This window comes from Periplaneta americana, chromosome 15, assembly GCF_040183065.1.
Source record: "Periplaneta americana isolate PAMFEO1 chromosome 15, P.americana_PAMFEO1_priV1, whole genome shotgun sequence".
Classification (NCBI taxonomy): Eukaryota; Metazoa; Arthropoda; class Insecta; order Blattodea; family Blattidae; genus Periplaneta; species Periplaneta americana.
Window position 1 is genome coordinate 18,112,300 of NC_091131.1, and position 15,000 is coordinate 18,127,299.

The 15,000-nt window shown below is 35.9% G+C and overlaps 1 protein-coding gene across 1 annotated transcript in view; it reads left to right on the forward strand.

Annotated features, from left to right (window-relative positions):
* LOC138714692 (trypsin-1-like) overlaps window positions 1–15,000 on the forward strand; it is a 77,316-nt gene that overhangs the window by 8,610 nt on the left and 53,706 nt on the right. Inside the window, exon 2 of the mRNA XM_069846755.1 lies at window positions 5,041–5,128. Within this exon, the coding sequence (XP_069702856.1) occupies window positions 5,054–5,128 (75 nt within the window). The 5' untranslated portion in view covers window positions 5,041–5,053. The remainder of the gene's footprint in view (window positions 1–5,040; window positions 5,129–15,000) is intronic.

Sequence of the window (15,000 nt, forward strand, 5' to 3'; positions counted from 1 at the left end):
CAGGCAAATCTAAAAATGAACATGGATACAGTTTTAATAAATTCTCTTCCCTTTATCTATTGCATCAGTGCTAGCCATCCCTGAATATAGCTCGACCAAGCGGCATATACTACTTCTTTCGTCTGTCTCTTTCCTTTCCGCTGTAAAGCGCTCAGGCTCTCCTGGGCTCTAAAGCGCGCGCTTGCTCGTGTGGGCATCAATTGACATGCCTGGTGTAGAGCATCAGATTTTCAGCCCATCATAATGCTATTGGTCCTCCTGGAATAAGTTACCTTTCCTCCAACAATATGAGCAGAGTTTGCAGCACCTACAGTGAGAACTAAAAATGGTGGGAATCGTTTCATTCGAGTCTTAATAGTGTCTTTTATTCTGTTCATCTTAATAGTAACAATTTTATAAAGGTTTATAAAGACATACAAGGAATGGTGAACGCGAGAAGAGTTCGGGGAAGAAGATATCAGATGATAGACGACATTAAGATATGTGGATCATATGAGACGAAGAGAAAGGCAGAAAATACGAAAAACTGGAGAATGCTGGGTTTGCAGTGAAAGACTTGCCCTTGGGCAGAACACTATAAATGAATGAATGTGAATCTTACGTAAAACCAGGGTGTAGACAAGAGGGGTTATCGGGTTTGAATCCTCCCTTGAAGTTAAAAAGTTACATAATTAGATTTGAATATTTTTTAAACATAATCGTTTTCCTTCTCTAAGTTTTTACTGTCAGAGTAACAAAATCTACATTAACATAAGACATAGTCCTTCTATCTCTCCTTTAACATAATCCCGCACGTTCGAATTGTAACAATACTCTCTTTATTATGGAGAGACCTATCGCCTAGTACCGACCTTGTAATAAAATGAAACTCACAAAATATGAAATTGAACTTGTTTGTTAAAAATTGGTTGGCTGTGAAAAAATTACGTTTCAATGATTTTATAAGCATATTCGTGAATATATTCTATTAGAACATAGTATAATATTAATAAATATAACGTAACATAATAATAATAATAATAATAATAATAATAATAATAATAATAATAATAATAATATCTAATAATATACTTATGACTTTTAAGAAACTCGGAATTTCATTGCCGCCCTCACATAAGCCAGCCATAGATCCCTATTCTGAGCTAGATTAATCCAGTCCCTACCATCATATCCCACCTCCCTCAAATCCATTTTAATATTATCCTCCCATCTACGTCTCGGCCTCCTCAAAGGTCTTTTTCACCCATATGTGCTACATGCCCTGCCCATCTCAAACGTCTTTTTCAATTTTTTTTTATTTATTTCAAATATACAGAATAAAGAAATATAATTACAAAACAAACAAAGAGAAATACAAATAAAATAATACAAGCAATATAAAAAGAAGATAGAGTAGTATTAACAAAATTTGAGACCGAATGAGCAGCGCTCGTGCTCGGTCGCAGTTCAGATATAATATTAAAATAAAAAATAATAATAATAAAAATAAATAAGTAAAATAAAATAGGAACTAAAATAAATAGGAACTAAAATTTGGATTTAATGTTCCTAATTATGTCAGGTGAAGAATACAATGCGTGCAATAATGCGTTGTGTAACTTTCTCCATTCTCCTGTAACTTCATCCCTCTCACTTACTTACAATTGGCTTTTAAGGAACCCGGAGGTTCATTGCCGCCCTCACATAAGCACGCCATTGATCCCTATCCTGAGCAAGATTAATCCATTCTCTACCATCATATCCCACTTCCCTCAAATCCATTTTAATATTATCTTCCCATCTACGTCTCGGCCTCCCCAAAGGTCTTTTTGCCTCCGGCCTCCCAACTAACACTCTATATGCATTTCTGGATTCGCCCATACGTGCTACATGTCCTGCCCATCTCATACTTCTAGATTTAATGTTCCTAATTATGTCAGGTGAAGAATACAATGCGTGCAGTTCTGCGTTGTGTAACTTTCTCCATTCTCCTGTAACTTCATCCCTCTCACTTACTTACAATTGGCTTTTAAGGAACCCGGAGGTTCATTGCCGCCCTCACATAAGCACGCCATTGATCCCTATCCTGAGCAAGATTAATCCATTCTCTACCATCATATCCCACTTCCCTCAAATCCATTTTAATATTATCTTCCCATCTACGTCTCGGCCTCCCCAAAGGTCTTTTTCCCTCCGGCCTCCCAACTAACACTCTATATGCATTTCTGGATTCGCCCATACGTGCTACATGTCCTGCCCATCTCATACTTCTAGATTTAATGTTCCTAATTATGTCAGGTGAAGAATACAATGCGTGCAGTTCTGCGTTGTGTAACTTTCTCTATTATCCTGTAACTTCATCCCTCAAATATTTTCCTAAGCACCTTATTCTCAATCACCCTTAACCTATGTTCCTCTCTCAAAGTGTGTGTCCAAGTTTCACAATCATACAGAACAACCGGTAATATAATAATACACAAAATTTAAAATACCGATAATGTAAATTCTAAACAATTTTAATAATGAACCCACCCCCTCTACAAAATTCTGCATAGGTTACGTCACTGCTTAAAATTACGTAATGATTCGGTTCTGTCTTTTAAAAGGCAAGGAGGGAGAAATAATTATTTCTTCGTGAGTGAGATATTATTCAGATATCCCAACGCTCATACAGCCTGAAATGTAGTATCATCTATCGGTTATGCAATCTCATTTGTTGGTGTCTCAATTTTTGTTATGAAAATATAGTTGAGTTTCAACAACGACGGACTAATCATCAATCAACAAGTTCGTACACGGTTTAGGCAATTTGCCTGTTCCGAGATCAACCATTTTACGTTTGACCACGCCATCTCTTCAACGATTCTTTTTCTTTTGGGTTGATAATTATTACATATTCTTCTTGGTACACGGTGTTGGTCCATTCTGGTCTATACTGTCAAGCTGCCTGGTTCCTCTTATGATCTAATCCTGCTAACGATTATAGAAGCCTCATTTCAGTTGATTCAATTATTCTCTCCTGATTAGCTATCAGAGTCCAGGTTTCTCAGCCGTACACCAACACAGGTTTCAATTTTAATATTCTCTTTTTCCGGACTTTATTTAAAAGAGTTATTTTTATTGTAGGCCTACCTAACATGTGTTGGATCTCTGCAACTTCGACTCTGGACGGATTGATACATTAAATTTTATCAAGACTGTACCATAAAAGTTTTTGCCTAAAGAATGAACGTTTTGTTTTCAAAACCTATTTCACTTGCAGTTATTTTTACAGGAAGGAGAAAAATTACTGGTTGCAAAATATACGAGCCAATGAAAAATATATGTTTATTTTTATCTTACAGATATTTTATACCATTCTATTTTGATGTACTAGAATAGGCCTACTTCATAGTTTGCCAAAAATTTCTAAATTAATATAGAAGTTAGCTTTTTTTTTATCTGAAAAACATAAAATAGAAGGTTTCGACAAGAAACATAGAAATATGATGTTCAGTGACAAATAGCAGAAATTTGCAACAAAAAACACTTTACCATTAGATTCAGAGTGTAAGAAATATATTTATTAGGTTATTGGATCAAAATCACTTTTGAGCAAAATAGCAGGTTTTGGAAACAAACCATTCAATTTTATAAGTTAGCTGAAACTTTTAAACTCCACTACATTTAAGGCAAAAAAGCCACAAACAACATTTTTAACTTGCACGCAACGTTTATGAAAACAAGTAAACTTATTACGTTACAGATACTTCATCTGTAAAATGGAATGTAGTATTGAAGAGAAGGATGCTGGGATGACATTGAATAGCGGCCCAAAAATCCTTCAGACGAAACTGAGACATGATCAAAAAATCTTTCGGACGGATCTGAAGCATGATCCAAAAATTCTTCGGACAGAACTGAGGCATGATCAAAAAATTCTTCGCGCGCAACTGACGCATGATCCAAAAATTCTTCGAACGGAACTGACGCATGATCCAAAAATTCTTTGAATGGAACTGACCCATAATCCAAAAATTCTTCGGACGCAACTGACGCACGATACAAAAATTCTTTGAAAGGAACTGACACATAATCCAAAAATTCTTCGAACGGAACTGACGCATGATCCAAAAATTCTTTGAATGGAACTGACCCATAATCCAAAAATTCTTCGGACGCAACTGACGCACGATACAAAAATTCTTTGAAAGGAACTGACACATAATCCAAAAATTCTTCGGACGGAACTGACGCATGATCCAAAAATTCTTCGAACGGAACTGACGCATGATCCAAAAATCCTTCGGACGGAACTGACCATGGTCCAAAAATTCTTCGGACGGAACTGACGCATAATCCAAAAACTCTTTGGACGCAACTGACGCACGATACAAAAATTCTTTGAAAGGAACTGACGCATGATCAAAGAATTCTTCAGACGGAACTGACACAAGATCCAAAATGTCTTCGGTCGGAACTGACGCATGATTCAAAATTTCTTTGGACGGAAATGATGCAAGATCCAAACATTCTTCGGGAGGAACTTACGCATGGTCCAAAATTTCCTCGGACGGAACTAACGCATGATTCAACATTTCTTTGGACAGAAATGATGCATTATCCAAAAATTCTTCGGACGCACAACTGACGCATGATCCAAAATTCTTTGAACGGAACTGACATATGATCCAAAAAGCTTCGGACGAAACCGATGCACGATCTAAAAATTCTTCGGTCGAAACTGATACATGATCTAAAATTTTTGGACGAAATTGAAGTACAAAACTTCATATGGGACGGAATTGACTATCCCCGGATGTAATAGGCTGTAGCCTTCTTCAAAGCCTTATCTAGTGGGCCATCAAAGCAAAATTGGTCTTCAACAATATGGAATTTTCTTGGAATGAAGAACAGCCCGGTTAGCAAAATAACTGCGAGTTGTTGGTGCCTATTTTGAGGTACATCGGGGTCGCGACCTTGTTGTGGGTCCCACCCCGGCGGGGAGAGACAGCGGAGCGCGCCTGGCCGGCCGGTGGCGTGGCAGTGAGTGGGTCAGCTCAGTGCTGGTCTGTGTTCCAGGTACGTCGCATCCATGTCGCGCTGGAACCCGAGGCTGGTCTGCGCCGCAACCGCCGTGCTCCTCGTCCTCGCCACGCTTGTCGGTCCGGTAAGTCACGCCCCTGGGGCCAATCAGCGCTCTCTTTCATTACAATTTATCTGTGCTGTACGTTCATATAATGCAGTGACAATGTGTAGGTGTCAACAAACTGTGCTACGTGTGTTAGAAGTACTCCCAATACACTCACAAGTTCAGGTTCAAGAAATTAATGAATCTTTGATCTCGCTTCGCACCACACTTGGGACTGACATCTGATTTGTGTTGCGTTATTTTGTGGTCAAATGAAAACTGAGAGATGGTATTACCTTATCACATAGTTATGTGTATTTTAAAAGCAAATGTGTGAATATTCATAAGGTCAAGGATTAGCGACAGGTTAGGTTTGTTTGTCCAGGCTTTTGGTATGCCTAGTGGCGCACTCAAAAATGTAGTTTGGGAGGCTATTTATAATGAAATCAGTGTCATATAGCAATATTAAAGCTATATAGCTCTAATCTTATGTGAGGTGTGGATGGTGTGAGAAATATAGACGACGTCACTGAGGTGTGATTGACTGATTGGTATTGTTGGAGCAACCAGACATGTTCCGAATAAAAATTACAGAACCTCGAACATAATGTCCACACTTGTGGAGTAACGATCAGCGCGTCTGGCCGCGAAACCAGGTGGCCCGGGTTCGAATCCCGGTCGGAGCAAGTTACCTGGTTGAGGTTTGTTTCCGGGGTTTTCCCTCAACCCAATACGAGCAAATGCTGGGTAACTTTCGGTGCTGGACCCCGGACTCATTTCACCGGCATTATCACCTTCATTTCATTCAGACGCTAAATAATCTAGATGTTGATACAGCGTCGTAAAGTAACTCGAACATAATCGGAAGTTCGAGTTATTAAAAAAGCGTGTTGCAAAAGGCCCATTCACACAAAGACCTGTTTCAAAGTAAATGTTAAAAAATCACATATTTTCCACAATAATAGATGCACACTCCAAACCTATGGAGTAACTGTTAGTGCGTCTGACCGCGAAACCAGGTGGCCCGGGTTCGAATCCTGGTGGGAGCAAGCTACATGGTTGAGAATTTTCCGCGGGTTTTCCCTCAATCCAATACGAGAAAAAAGTAATAATAATAATAATAATAATAATAATAATAATAATAATAATAATAATAATAATAATAATAATAATACTTTATTACCAGAACAAAGATATATATTTCTTTTTTATATAAAACACACTAGTACCACCACAAAGAGTAAGTGGCATACTCGTGCTCCGGGGGCATTCCACATAATGTTAAGACATTTTATTAAACAACAGAGTAAAAAGTAATCATAATAATGGAACTTTAAATTTTCTCTCTATACAGCAATTTTTTCATTGATTTTTTTAAAATGAAGAAGCTATTATCATGTTATAAAGCCTTGGACCGAAATGCTAACTATAGATGCTGGATCCCGGACGCATATCACCGGCATTATCACCTTCATTTTTTATTTATTTTATTGGGTTATTTTACGACCCTGTATCAACATTTAGGTTATTTAGCGTCTGAATGAAATGAAGGTGATAATAACGGTGAAATGAATCCGGGGTCCAGCACCGAAAGTTACCCACATTTGCTCGTATCGGGTTGAGGGAAAACCCCGGAAAAAACCTCAACCAGATAACTTGCCCCCACCAGGATTCGAACCCGGGCCGCCTGGTTTCACGGCCAGATGCGCTGACCGTTACTCCACAGGTGTGGACACCATTTCATTCAGATGCTAAATAACTTGAGATGTTGATACAGCGACATAAAATAACCCAATTAAAAAAATACACACAAGTCATGACATTAGAAAGCCCTTTTTTTCCCCTCCCCCACCTTTTTACTTGGGAGAGGAGCTTCAGCCTCCTTAGCTCCTTCCCTCCCTCCCATTAGTGCGCAACTGAGTATGCCTCGCATATACGCTTTTTTGGTAGATAAGTACACAAACAGATTTACCCTACACCGAAAAAGAAGTGCTTTCCCAAGTAGTGCAATGGTGGTACCACTGAGTTACATGATGATTTCGTGTAAAATATCTGAAAAAGTCGTCTGTTGGGTATATAAGAAAAGAAGGTGTTTGGGACGGGTTGGGTAGGTATAACTTTCGCAGTGAAGACATCTTGTTAAAATTTTGAGGTTATTTTTCAATATTCTACGCTCGTTTATTTCTCCCTGTATTGTGTGCAATGGGATCGAAGATTCACCCAAGAATGTTGTGCGGTGCTTCTTCTATAGTGGAGATAATAAATGTGAAGTTCTCTGAAATAACAAGTTAACGTCGTTTCCAATATGCGAGTATATTGAATCCTTACTAACTCATCTCCCTCCTGAAATAATATTCTCTCCAACAAAAACAGTGTCATCTAAAAACATTTTAAAGTCATTCTGCGCAATGCTGTTATCCGAGATCTAAACTGTTTGATGCTGTGCCTCTTGAATTCAAGATTCTGCCGTTAAGCTCTTATTCCAGGGAATGCCTCAATTGTTGCGTAAAATAAATGGTGTTATGTGAATGACACTTCATCATAGTTATACATTTTTGCTATAGCTAAAACTAGACAGACAGACAGAATGAATAAATGAATAGATAGACAGACAGACAGACAGACAGACAGACAGACAGACAGGCAGGCAGGCAGGCAGATAGATAGATAGATAGATAGATAGATAGATAGATAGATAGATAGATAGATAGATAGATAGATAGATAGATAGATAGATAGATAGATAGATAGATAGATAGATAGATAGATAGATAGATAGATAGATAGATAGATAGATAGATAGATAGATAGATAGATAGATAGATAGATAGATAGATAGATAGATAGATAGATAGATAGATAGATAGATAGATAGATAGATAGATAGATAGATAGATAGATAGATAGATAGATAGATAGATAGATAGATAGATAGATAGATAGATAGATAGATAGATAGATAGATAGATAGATAGATAGATAGATAGATAGATAGATAGATAGATAGATAGATAGATAGATAGATAGATAGATAGATAGATAGATAGATAGATAGATAGATAGATAGATAGATAGATAGATAGATAGATAGATAGATAGATAGATAGATAGATAGATAGATAGATAGATAGATAGATAGATAGATAGATAGATAGATAGATAGATAGATAGATAGATAGATAGATAGATAGATAGATAGATAGATAGATAGATAGATAGATAGATAGATAGATAGATAGATAGATAGATAGATAGATAGATAGATAGATAGATAGATAGATAGATAGATAGATAGATAGATAGATAGATAGATAGATAGATAGATAGATAGATAGATAGATAGATAGATAGATAGATAGATAGATAGATAGATAGATAGATAGATAGATAGATAGATAGATAGATAGATAGATAGATAGATAGATAGATAGATAGATAGATAGATAGATAGATAGATAGATAGATAGATAGATAGATAGATAGATAGATAGATAGATAGATAGATAGATAGATAGATAGATAGATAGATAGATAGATAGATAGATAGATAGATAGATGAATGAATGAATAAATAAATAAATAAATAAATAAATGAATGAATAAATAAATAAATAAGTAAATAAGGAAGTAAGTAAATAAGTAAGTGAACAAATAAATAAGTAAATAAATAAATAGAATTAAAAGAAAATAATTTTTAGACGCTCAAATAGGCAAATAACATTTTAAAAGTTACAACAATTATTTTCAGCCGCTCGAATAGGTATTTATCGCAAAATAGGCGCTAACAGTCAAAATGGACGTTTATAAACAGTAAAAAAATGTCATTTATTCGTCATAATTCGACTCTAAACGGATTTTTAACTTTACTCTTCACATTTAACAGTTGCAGGAAGAAATAGACATTTTAGGAAATATTATCAGCTTAGTCCATGTATTGTGGGTCCCTATCACCACGACATGGCGCGTCCTCAGGTTGCGAATCGAGGAGACGGCCTCCAGATATGGAGGGTAGCTGTGAATATATTGAATGAGCAGTCGCGGACAGCCGATGACGGGTGTTCCTCCAGCTTGGGGGTTGGGCGAAGGGCTAACAACCCATCACCGTAAAAAACAGCTAGTTACGAATCCTTAAAATAAGATGGATTTGAGGGAGGTGGGATGTGATGATAGAGAATGGATTAATCTTGCTTAGGATAGGGACTAATGGCGGGCTTATGTGAGGGCGGCAATGAACCTCCGGGTTCCTTAAAAGCCTGTAAGTAAGTGAGTAAGTGATTATTAGCTTAGTAATTATACTTAAATTCGATTAGTTTTGCGATTAGCTGTGAAAACTGATCTTCCTATTATATTTCATTTATATTTATGTAACCTTGAGTTGCAGTATTTATTTTTACTAACTTATTTCCTGTTTTTATTTCACGTCAAATTGTCATCCTCTACACCAGAATATAAGCGTCACGTCTCATTCCTTATATTACGACGGCGAACCGGCGAATGACATCGTGTGAATCGCGCTACAGACCATAAGCTTTCTACCACCAAGAGTCCGTCCATCGTTTCTTCGGGGAAGAGTGTATTGTGATATTCAGTATTTGTCTAAGTTCACATAGTTCAGGTTTGTTTTTCAACCTCTATTACTATTTGTATTCTACATCTGCTAAATGGATTGCTAATCCCGTTATATTTGACTTGCGAACACAGTAGTCTGGCCATACATTAACTTAGTATATTGCATTGTGTATATGCTCAAAACTTTGCGTCTTCGTGTGTTCTTAACCTCGTCACTGGGCCTGACACCATCGTGCTTCACCTGTTTGGTTACTGATTAGGCTTATGGGTCCGCAGCACAGATGCGTCGGTGAAAGAAACATTATTTTTTAGCTAACTTTTGTCATCAGTAGGCTGTTGATTACTGTAGAGTATGTTTCTATATGTTTTGTCTTCATATAACCGATTTAGATTCATTCATTCATTCATTTATTTTATTCCATAGATCTTACATGAGCAATGAAGCTTTAAGATGTGGAACAAGTCAAATTTTACAATATTACAAATACAATTTTTACAAATTTTTATAGTTTTACAATTTAGTAATTTTCTACAATTATTACAATTTTGTGCAATTTTTTACAATATTTTGGCGAGATGTAGTGAGATGAGGTGAGGTCCGAGGATTTTGTTTTAATATCTATGATAATGGGGATCAAGGGTTGATGGATCAAGGTATGTGAATTTCCAATCCGAAATTTGCCTTTATGACTGAGAGAAACTACGAAAAATCCCAGTCACATTGACCGACCATGGGTTTAAAACCTGGACCTCGAGAATGCCAGTCTTAAACGTTAGTATACATTATTTTATGCTCGACCATGCCGAAATGTAGTACTTATACACCTGGTAGCAGCCCTTTAATGGACCTCATTAAAGTACACCTATTCATTAAAGTTCAGGTGTTCCACCAATCAGAAAATACCATTGTAGCAATATGAAAGCGCAAGTATCCATTATTCTCGGATATGCAATCGAAAGACAACAATAAATCAATAAATCACCTATATTTGAAATAAAGTCAGTTCTGTTACTATAATAATTAGCGTTAATTGTAAATAATATTCAAATAAATTCAATTTGTCATCTCGTTTTTCAATGTCAAGGTCAATGTCGACATCTGTTTCTCGGGAAAAATCAATACTTTCGCGTCTGCGCACATCTTACAATTTACGAGGTATTGCACAAGGTCAGTTCCGCTCCTCAGTCAGATAAGATTAACATGAATACTTATGAATAATTTCAAGTTAGAAATATGGTCGAGCATAAAAAGTCGTATGAAACTTGACTATAATGGTAATTAAGACGCTCGTATGAAAATTAAGAAACTCGCGTACTATTAATGTACCGAAGTACATATGATATTTCCATACAGATATTCTGCGTCATCATACGATGAAAGAGTAATAGAACGGAGAAAAATTCTCTCCGGCACCGGGGTTTGAGCCCGGGTTTTCAGCTCTACGTGCTGATGCTTTATCCACTAAGCCACACCGGACTCTTTCATCATACGACGACGCAGAATGTCTGCATGGAAACATCATATGTACTTCGGTACATTAAATAATGTATATAAAGTGAGTAAATCAATTGTGATTTAAGACGGTGCTTATTCCGTCGGATCCCGGCTAAACAGTCATTCATAACGAGTGCACCTCCGCACATGTGTGGACATCAGTCCTACGTTCATATATATTTATGACGTAGTGCAGAGGGCGGCCACTAGAGGGAACCCAAGAGGTGGAACTTAAAACTGAGAGGCTTCGATCCCACACCGGAATGGGAATCCGGCGTGGCTTAGTGGATAAAGCATCAATACGTAGAGCTGAAAACCCGGGTTAAAATTCCGGTGCCGGAGAGAATTTTTCTCCGTTCCACTACTCTTTCGTCGTTAAACGTTAGTGTCTGAGCTACTATCCATAGTTAATAAAAATGTATTAATCGTACATAAATGGGTGTGATTAATAAATGCAGGGAATATGAAAACAAAAATAGTCAATTCAACACAGTCTAATTTTAAAGTGTTTAACTATGGTAACTTATTAATTCAAAGGTAGGTCGGAAAAGGGGCATGAATCAGGTTTTTTGAGAAAATGTGTTATTGACGATTTCATGTTTTTCTAATGTTTAGGCCTATTCATCACTTGTACAAAAAGCACATGATCCCCATGGTCCATTTTAAGATATCAATATTTGCAGTAGAGAAGCACGTTTCTCTGGATGCATGCTTTGCCAATGGTATGATGATCGAGAGGAAGTTTTCGAGCACTATATCTAGCGACTCTGATGTGGTAGCACGTTGATTTTGGTGCCAAACGAAAGATCTGGTGTAGATGTCGATTTAAGCCAGACGTGTTCACGTAAAACCCACGGCTGTGTCCCCGATACAAGCACACTTCGACTTTTTAATATTTTTGTTTCATCATCCAGATTTCACTACTATGATAAATAATTTAGTAGGGTTGATAGAGCCAAAATTTTGTATATTTATTCTTAACCTTGAAGATTTTTGTACAAGACAGGGTTTTAATATTGTTCAGAATTCCTAAAATTTGTATGTATTTTGAGAGTTTTTGGTTTTTATATCTATTTAATTAATGTAAGATAATTCACAATTAAATATTTGAAGTTTTAAATTTGTTGTAAGCAATTATCATTTACTATTATTTTGTTTCTCGCTGAATTTGTGCTACTTATTGTAAGTCGTAAGTAAAGTGATAAAAAATACTTGGAAGTTTCATTTGGAAGTTTCAATAATTGCCAAATCTCAAGGGGAATTAATATAATACACAGAATAACTGTCACATAAACTTCTGAAATAATCATGAAACCATTGCTCTGACATACTGAAAGACTGTTCACAAATAAGGTTTCGTTTCAAAGACATTCGCATTCATCAGAGTACAAGAGCGAATGCCTTTATGTTCGCGGGGAAAACCAACTGAAGCATCAGCTCGAACCAGCTGGCGAACATTACGCGCAGTGAATGCATTAACATTCAAATGAAAGAGTCACATCTGAAGAGCAGAGATTTTTTTCTGAGAAAAACATTTTCGAAACTAATGAAGCGCGATATCCCACAAAGTGATATATTGAATAGCTTTTATATACAGAATGCTCGGGTAAGTTTGTTAGAATATTTAAGCATTTTTTTCCAATTCCTTTAAGGAAAAAATGTAATAATAATAATAATAATAATAATAATAATAATAATAATAATAATAATAATAATAATAAAATGTTATTTTATTTATTTATATTTATGTGCTGGTCAACAGCCGTTGGCCAATTATAGTACACCACAGCATTACAATAAAAACAAATAATACAAATGTTGTAATTAGAGTCGGATTTTAGGTAAAAACCTATTTTAATCCTTAAAAGAGAAGTCCATAAACGCTTGCAAGTACACGTTTCATATAAAACTATGCCTAAAATTGGTATTTTAATAGCACCTAAAAATCCCTATTTTGACGACAATGCCTATTTTGACCTATTAAGTATGTTTTATCTCTAATAGGCCAAGCACCCATTCTTATTTCGAATATTTGTATTTCAAATTCCAAATGTGTTTCTGGTTCTGTTGGAAATAAAGTGCGGGACAAACTGGAGCAAGTCCTGCAGAGAAATGTAGGACTGAAGAACCTGCGTACTGCTTCAGATATCCTAGCAGGGAAGAACACGGATTTACAATGTAACATTCCTGTCCAACTAGTGTCAAAATTGAAATACGCACCTGTTACTTCAGTGGACGTGAACCGTTCATTTTCGACATACAGATTTGTGTTGAGTGACAGACGGCATTGATTTTTATTTGCAAATTTAGAAAAAGTATTAGTAATTTATTGAAAAGCTAATTATGGACATTAACGGACAAGGCTTGGTAAAATGGATTATATTAGACTTGTTTGTGTACTGAATTTATGTCTAAAACTTATTTTTAACATTTAATTGTTTAGTTTATGTATAACTAGTTAGATATTTGTTGTTCTTGTACTTTTAGTAGTAGTGGTGGTAACGGTATATAAGCATTTGAAATTATTAAATTCTAGAAGTGAATTCCTAATGATTTGGAACATGTTTCTAAAGAAAACATTATTTTTGTTACAGCCTATTTTCAATTCTTAAGAGACTATTTCCTACACTATTTTAAGCACCTAAAATTACATTTTAACGACCTAAAAATCCGTACCCAAGTTATAATAGTCTTACAGGTTTAAAATCATTGATATAATATTAATAAAGAAATGGAATAAAGAAGGTTAACTGCTGATAATGTTAATTAAAACAAACATACTGTATAAATGAAATTAATATAGTCTAAGATAGAAATAAAAAAATGGCTTAAGTTTACAGAACTATAACTTATACTTCTGTTAAAATATATAAACGTAATAGTAATAATAATAATAATAATAATAATAATAATAATAATAATAATAATAATAATAATAATAATAATCGTTCTATTTAACCTGACAGAGCTAAGGACGTAGTCTCTCCTCTTACACTTAACTAGGGTAAAACTTGCTTACATAGTTGAACATACAACTTTATCTGATTTAAATTCTGAAATATAAGCCTTACGCTAAACGCATATGATTTACATAATAAAATCACAGACAGACATTTTAATAAAGTGTACAGAAAAAGGAGCACTGTGAAAAATGTAACAATCATTCAATTAGAAGCACATACGATTTATATAATATTATAAGACAAATAAAATGTAAAAGGTAAAAAGGTAAAGGTATCCCCGTAACATGCCATGAAGGCACTTTGGGGGCATGGAGGTAGAGCCCCATGCTTTCCATGACCTCGGCACTAGAATGAGGTGGTGTGGTCGGCACCACGCTCTGACCGCCTTTTACCCCCGGGAAAGACCCGGTACTCAATTTTATAGGAGGCTGAGTGAACCTCGGGGCCATTCTGAAAGTTTGGCAACGAGAAAAAATCCTGTCACCACCTGGGATCGAACCCCGGACCTTCCGGTCGGTAGCCAGCTGCTCTACCAACTGAGTACACAATAAAAATAAGGAACAAAAATGTACTGTAAATAAACACAGTGGAGTACATTGCATTAAATGTTTGCAACGCGTTAAATCTTGCAACTCATCGTAAGATATTTTTTTCAATTTAAAGAAACTATAGAATGATATGAAATTGATAACACAGTTATATTACCGTTCTTCTTTATGGCTGTGAAACTTGGACTCTCACTTTGAGAGAGGAACATAGGTTAAGGGTGTTTGAGAATAAGGTTATTAGGAAAATATTTGGGGCTAAGAGGGATGAAGTTACAGGAGAATGGAGACGGTTACACAACGCAGAGCTGCACGCATTGTATTCTTCACCTGACATAA